We start from the raw sequence: 5,625 nt of genomic DNA, 5'->3' as shown, positions 1-5,625 counted from the left end.
CTTGTCAATCCCTATTCCGTAGTATGATTGCGATACTCTCAATTTCATATAGCTTGCCTCGAGAATTATTACATATATACTAGAAGTTCTTGCTATTGAATTAATAGAGCATGTTAATTATTGTAAACATATAGGAGCATTAATATCCATTAGACTATTTTCAGTAGACAAACTAGAAAGAATCAGATTAATAAAGGGAAAAGGGCCAGATATTTTACAGATTTTTCTGTCAAAAGATTGGCCAGATTTAATAATGTGGCACTTGTGGTTCCAAGCATCAACACTTGTTTCAGCAACTGTTGCTACCGTGTTCCTCTGAGATGAGTGAAGGAGAGTTTGAAGCAATTTTATATTTCTATTTTCTATCCACTGTTGGTCCTACAATGCCCACATTTCATTCTCCTCTTCTATTGGTTGATGTGATCTTCTTTTCTGATTCTCACATGACTCTCTCTCTCTCTCTACACGACATAATAAAAGACTCACCTTTCTGTGATCTCCTATCTCGTGATATTTCTTTTTTCTTGATTATTTGGCCTTTTCATTGTGAACAGAAAACGTTTTCGCTTTTCATTGTGAGTATCTGCACTAATAATCAGTTTCAAATCTTCTTGTATGTTTCCGAGGCTACATATCAATGATACCGATAAAGGAGGTCCAAGGCCACCTCCCAGGAACAAAATGGCTCTTGTAAGTACAGCATTTTAATGTTCGAATAACCTGAATTGATTCTCCATCCTTGGATTGAAGCACATTGTTGAGTCGATTATACAACCTTTGGTTGGTAAATTGTTTATAGAGGTAAACCGCATATAGATAGAATTTTAGTACTACTTCATAAGCTATGTCAACAAATCAAAACCAACTACATGCATTGACCAATACATCAGATTCTTTTATTGACATAAGTTTCTATGTTTATTGTTTGTCCTGTTTCAGATTCAGAGACTGTTTTCCTAATTGATAAGTTAGCTTATTAACTGCTAGAGAGTAATAGTTTTCCCTGGCTGTAACAACCCAGCATGCAAGTAATATTATCCGCTTTGGGTCTAGGTCCTCGCGGGTTTAAAACACGTCACTAGGTACATACACCCCCTCACTCAACTTCCTTGCACCCACCATCGTCAAGGCTGACACAAGAGTGACTCTGATACCATCTGTAACAGCCCAGCCTGCTAGTGATATTATCCGCTCTGGGCCTCACGGGTTTAAAACGTGTTACTAGGGTCTAAGACTTGTTAACTTATATACCTAGCACCCCTTGTGTTTTTCCGATGTGATACTCTGTCTAAAGTCTGGGGTGTTACACTGGCTTTACTTAATTGATAATGTTCCATGTTTTTCCTTACTAATGGGATGAGGTAAGGACCTTGGTGCTAATGGCATGTGATTTTGCGAATTACAAAATACTTTGGACGGAATATTGATTGATAAGTGCTGAGAATTTGATATAAGCTGTTTCATTTCATCTGCTCACAGAATGTCTTCGTTGGCCATAGGTTGATTGCAATTACAAAACTCCGTTTTCTCCATTCTGCAATTCATCTGAGTCTACTCATTTTGTTGAGATGATTCTCCCATATTCTTCTAGTGGAACGAATTGTACGACGAGACATCCTGATGTACAACAACTGAAGCCTCTAAATCATCAGGCTTTATGTCCTAATCCTTCTCAACCACACAGTTTATCCCCATATAGTGTCGTGGAATTGATTGGACCGAAACTATTCTGGATAGCAAGAAGAACCATAGTGCAGTAAGTCTCTTTAACATGCCTAATTTTTTTTCCATGTATTTCAAGTGCGATGTAATGTAGACTTGTAATCTTGAGGCTTGACACAAGAAGTTAGTAAAGTATTTTTGCTGATGCTAATTTGATTTTACTTTCAGTCTCTGTCCCCGTGCTACACTATACCATATCTTTATCTAAATAACCAAGTAACTAGAACTTTGAACTGCAGAAGTGGTACTCTTTAAATTGGCATAAACACTATCCTTCATATTAAAATGTACTTTGCCAAATTATCTAATTTACGACAATCAATAGGAGGTTTCATGCTACTTTGGTGTCCGCTGGTTCAGTGCATAGGCATTCTTAAAGTAATATACAAGGAATTTGAGGAAATACTTCTAGGACAGAGGTTTTTGCTGTGTTTTTGGCCAATTATTAGTCATTTTTTTTGTCTGTAATGTATTATTAACTTGCAGTTTACTATTTTCAGTCGGCAGCGGATCTTGGCGATACAAGTGTTTGAACTACACAGGCTAATAAAGGTACTTCACATTTTTATGGGATAACTGACCTCTGGCTTTGTTGCCTTGAAGAAGCAAAGTTACTGTTAAATGTGGTCTAGCTTTTAATCTTTTGGCGAAACACTAAAAGTAGCCTGTGACCTTCATTCAACTACTATCTTTTTCAGGTGCAGAAGTTGATCGCCGCATCACCAGATATATTATTTGAAAACAACTTCTATCTCACCCAACCTTCTATCAGATCTTCAATGAAAAAGTTGCTATCCAATAATGTTCACGAACCTTCTGCAGTGGCTGTTAAAGCAAAGGTTGATCCTCCGAAACCTATAACTTTTGAGCATTCAGCGGATAATAATGCTCACGAAAATCTGCTTACTCTCGATAATGAAAATGATAAAAGACACATACCACAGCAGGCAACTCAAAATTCATACGTAGGGACAACAACATCAAGATCTGTTGCTTCTGATTCCAAATTAGCGCCTCGGTGCTACCAATTACCACTTCCTGGAAATCAGTGGTTAGTTCCAATAAGGTCACCTTCTGAAGGACTTGTTTACAAACCCTATACCGGACCTTGTCCTCCCCCTGCTGGTCTCGTGGCATCAACTTATGGTAATTTCACGCCTGTGAACTTGTCTGCTGTTCGAGGAGACTTTTCAAAGTTTCAAAGTCAAGTAGTTGAGGATCACAATACCGAGCAGCGAATTCAAGTGATTAAGGTTGTGCCTCACAACCCTAAGACAGCACCTGAATCAGCAGCTCGGATATTTAGGTCCATACAGGAAGAAAGGAAACTACATTTCAGCCTTACCTTATAAGGAATAGGCCGTTTATGCTATTACTATATGTTTTCCTTTTCTATTTCCTTCATCATTTCTTTTAACAAAAGACTACTGTAAATGCATTCAATTGAAAGCAATAGAAGTTAACTTCATTCTTTTGTATCATTGACTGAATTACTTGTGGATGTAAAAAATGGGATTGAAGATATAGGACAAATGTCAATAATCTTAAAACTATTTTCTGACTTCTCTGCAAATATTTGCTCTAAACTTTGTGTCGCATATGAAGTACCTCTAACTTCTGGTACTAACCAAGTTTACCTTGTTGTACGATTGTGTGAAAGTAATCAGCATGATATTAAGGCTTTCAAATAGCTAAACATTGAAACATGCCTCTCGTCGTCGTCATTTCCTTTGATGCATTCTCCTTTTCCTTTTTCCTCTATCTGTCCTTTTAACCACCTTTACTAGGTGCTTACATATTAAGAACGTCATAAAAATTGGGCCTAATTACTAGAGAATCAAATTCAGTAGCACTAATCTTTCCTCTATGTTAAAGTTGAAACGAGTAGTAATACCCCTAGTCTGATCTGGCCTCCTCTCCGAACATGACAAACTCCTCTTTGACTTAAGAACAGTCATAGAAGAATCATATATATTATAGTTACGATATTGTGTTTGACTTTCCATCACACCAAAAGTGATTTGGCCATTCCACAAGTGGGAGAAAAATATCAGTTATATTTCCAGCTTCCTTTCACTCTTTCACTGTTTACCTTACAATGTCAGAAATTTATGTTCTACTGACAAGTTAACAATAGAGTTCTGAACTCGGAAGTCCACAAAGAAACAGAATGTTTGCAAACTTTTTGGTTTGTACATGTTTATATGTGCGCCTTAGGACTACGATATGAGAATACCAAGTCGTATGAAAAAGCACTTAAACAATATGTCATTTTGGGATATAATGTATTTTTATACCTGGAGCATTTTTCTGTCAATGGCATGCACTACGGATACTATCTGGGGCCGAAAAAATATCATATCATATCATTTACGAATGACTCAAGACAATTGAATGATTCTCAATGCATAGCTTTCGTTTTCGAGTCGATGGAAGCAGAATTTCTCTTGAATCTTCATAAATAAGAGTACCCTGCTGCATATTGTGCAAAGCCCAAAACCCAAGTTAAACAAATAGCGCAATACAAAAATCAAGTAATTAAAGCGATAATTCGTCCAATCCACAATGGAGCAAACTGAAGGGAGAAAACGATTCCGCAGAGATATGAATCCTATGCAGTACTCCCTCCTGTCCAAAATAACTATCGTTTCAGCTAAAAAATAGTTTCAAAAATGTTACTACTCATTTTCCAATAGTAGCACTTTCCAATAAGAAATGAATTAGGGTAATATAGTAAGTTACATCTTGTACTTAATGTTTTTTTAAAGTACGTGTTTTGAGCTAAAACAACAGATAAAATGGGCCGAAAGGGACTAGACGTTAAAATAGTGAAACAGAAATATTTTTAAAAAAGAAGAAAAAAATCCGTCAGAATAGTTGAACTTTTGAAGAAAGTCTGGAAGATTATTGTACCAACTTGTGTCCATATCTCCAAAGTTGTAAGAATCATCAGATGACTGTACATAAAAATCGAGGTCGGCTCGTTCCAAGTTAGAGGGATCCATATATCAGTTGAATTTCTTAAAATAGGACATTTTGTTTAATTGCCAAGTTGATCACAACTTATCTTTGGTCACAACTTTCCATAAAAGTTAACAACGAAATTAATACTCCAAAGTTAAAACATGGTATACTTTGTTGGACTAAGTGAAGGGTAGTTTTGAAGATTGACAAAGGAAACTCAGACATAAATCAGGTCCATCACTGATAGACATAGATACGGACAGATTCAAAGCACGTGAGATGCACATGCAGGAGATAAACGAAATCTAGCATAATAATAGATATCTCCTGATTGAAAAGATTGCATAAATAATAAGGAGAAGGACTCCTTACCCAACGAGAACATTATCCAAGATAAGGGAGGAGTTAGAGGTTGAGATCAACTAGAACTCTTCCACCAAGGAAGAGTGATATTAGAACTCTAGTTGTTTTCTACTCTACTAACTCTATAAATCGCAGGAAGTTCTCATTCTACATGTAACGCATAGAAGCAGAAGTTAAGCAAGAATTGAGAGCAAAATAGCGAGACAATTTTGAAAGCAGTTCGAGTGATATTTGAGTGTGCGAATCTGACGCTACTTGAACCAGCTAGAAGAACCAGTTCCAACTGTTGTCTTTTAGTCTAGTTATTTGTAGTAGGTGGAAAAATCCTACTGGGAAGTAGGTCGTGGTTTTTTCACCTTTTGAGCAAGGTATTTTTCAAGTAAAAATCTCTGTGTTCTTTATTTTTTGTACTTATTATTCCGTAACAGTAGTAGTTGGAACACATAGAAGAAGCAGGTCCTTCTATAATCTGTGCACACGAAAAATTGGACACACACAAATCACCCCCTCCCCCTCTTGTGTGGTATTGACGTATAAAACATCAATTGATATCAGAGCAGGTTATCCTTGAAGAGA

At 36.6% G+C, this 5,625-nt stretch overlaps 1 protein-coding gene across 1 annotated transcript; it reads left to right on the top strand.

Moving 5' to 3' along the window:
• The first annotated feature begins 393 nt into the window (after positions 1–393).
• Positions 394–3,198, top strand: LOC107789414 (ELF3-like protein 2). The gene is made up of 4 exons (XM_016611209.2): positions 394–690; positions 1,500–1,756; positions 2,223–2,274; positions 2,421–3,198. Exons 1-4 carry the CDS (start codon positions 616–618, stop codon positions 3,072–3,074), a joined length of 1,038 nt encoding a protein of 345 aa, XP_016466695.1. The 5' UTR covers positions 394–615; the 3' UTR covers positions 3,075–3,198.
• Positions 3,199–5,625: the final 2,427 nt, after the last annotated feature.

This window comes from Nicotiana tabacum, chromosome 4, assembly GCF_000715075.1.
Source record: "Nicotiana tabacum cultivar K326 chromosome 4, ASM71507v2, whole genome shotgun sequence".
NCBI classification, from domain to species: domain Eukaryota; kingdom Viridiplantae; phylum Streptophyta; class Magnoliopsida; order Solanales; family Solanaceae; genus Nicotiana; species Nicotiana tabacum.
This window is presented reverse-complemented; position numbering and strand designations above follow the sequence as displayed.

Excerpts from the sequence above, each read along its gene's own strand:
- LOC107789414 (XM_016611209.2), top strand. The coding sequence starts at position 616 with ATGTTTCCGAGGCTACATATCAATGATACCGATAAAGGAGGTCCAAGG. Across the intron at positions 1,757-2,222 it reads GCAAGAAGAACCATAGTGCA|TCGGCAGCGGATCTTGGCGA; the intron begins GTAAGTCTCTTT and ends TACTATTTTCAG. Across the intron at positions 2,275-2,420 it reads AACTACACAGGCTAATAAAG|GTGCAGAAGTTGATCGCCGC; the intron begins GTACTTCACATT and ends TATCTTTTTCAG.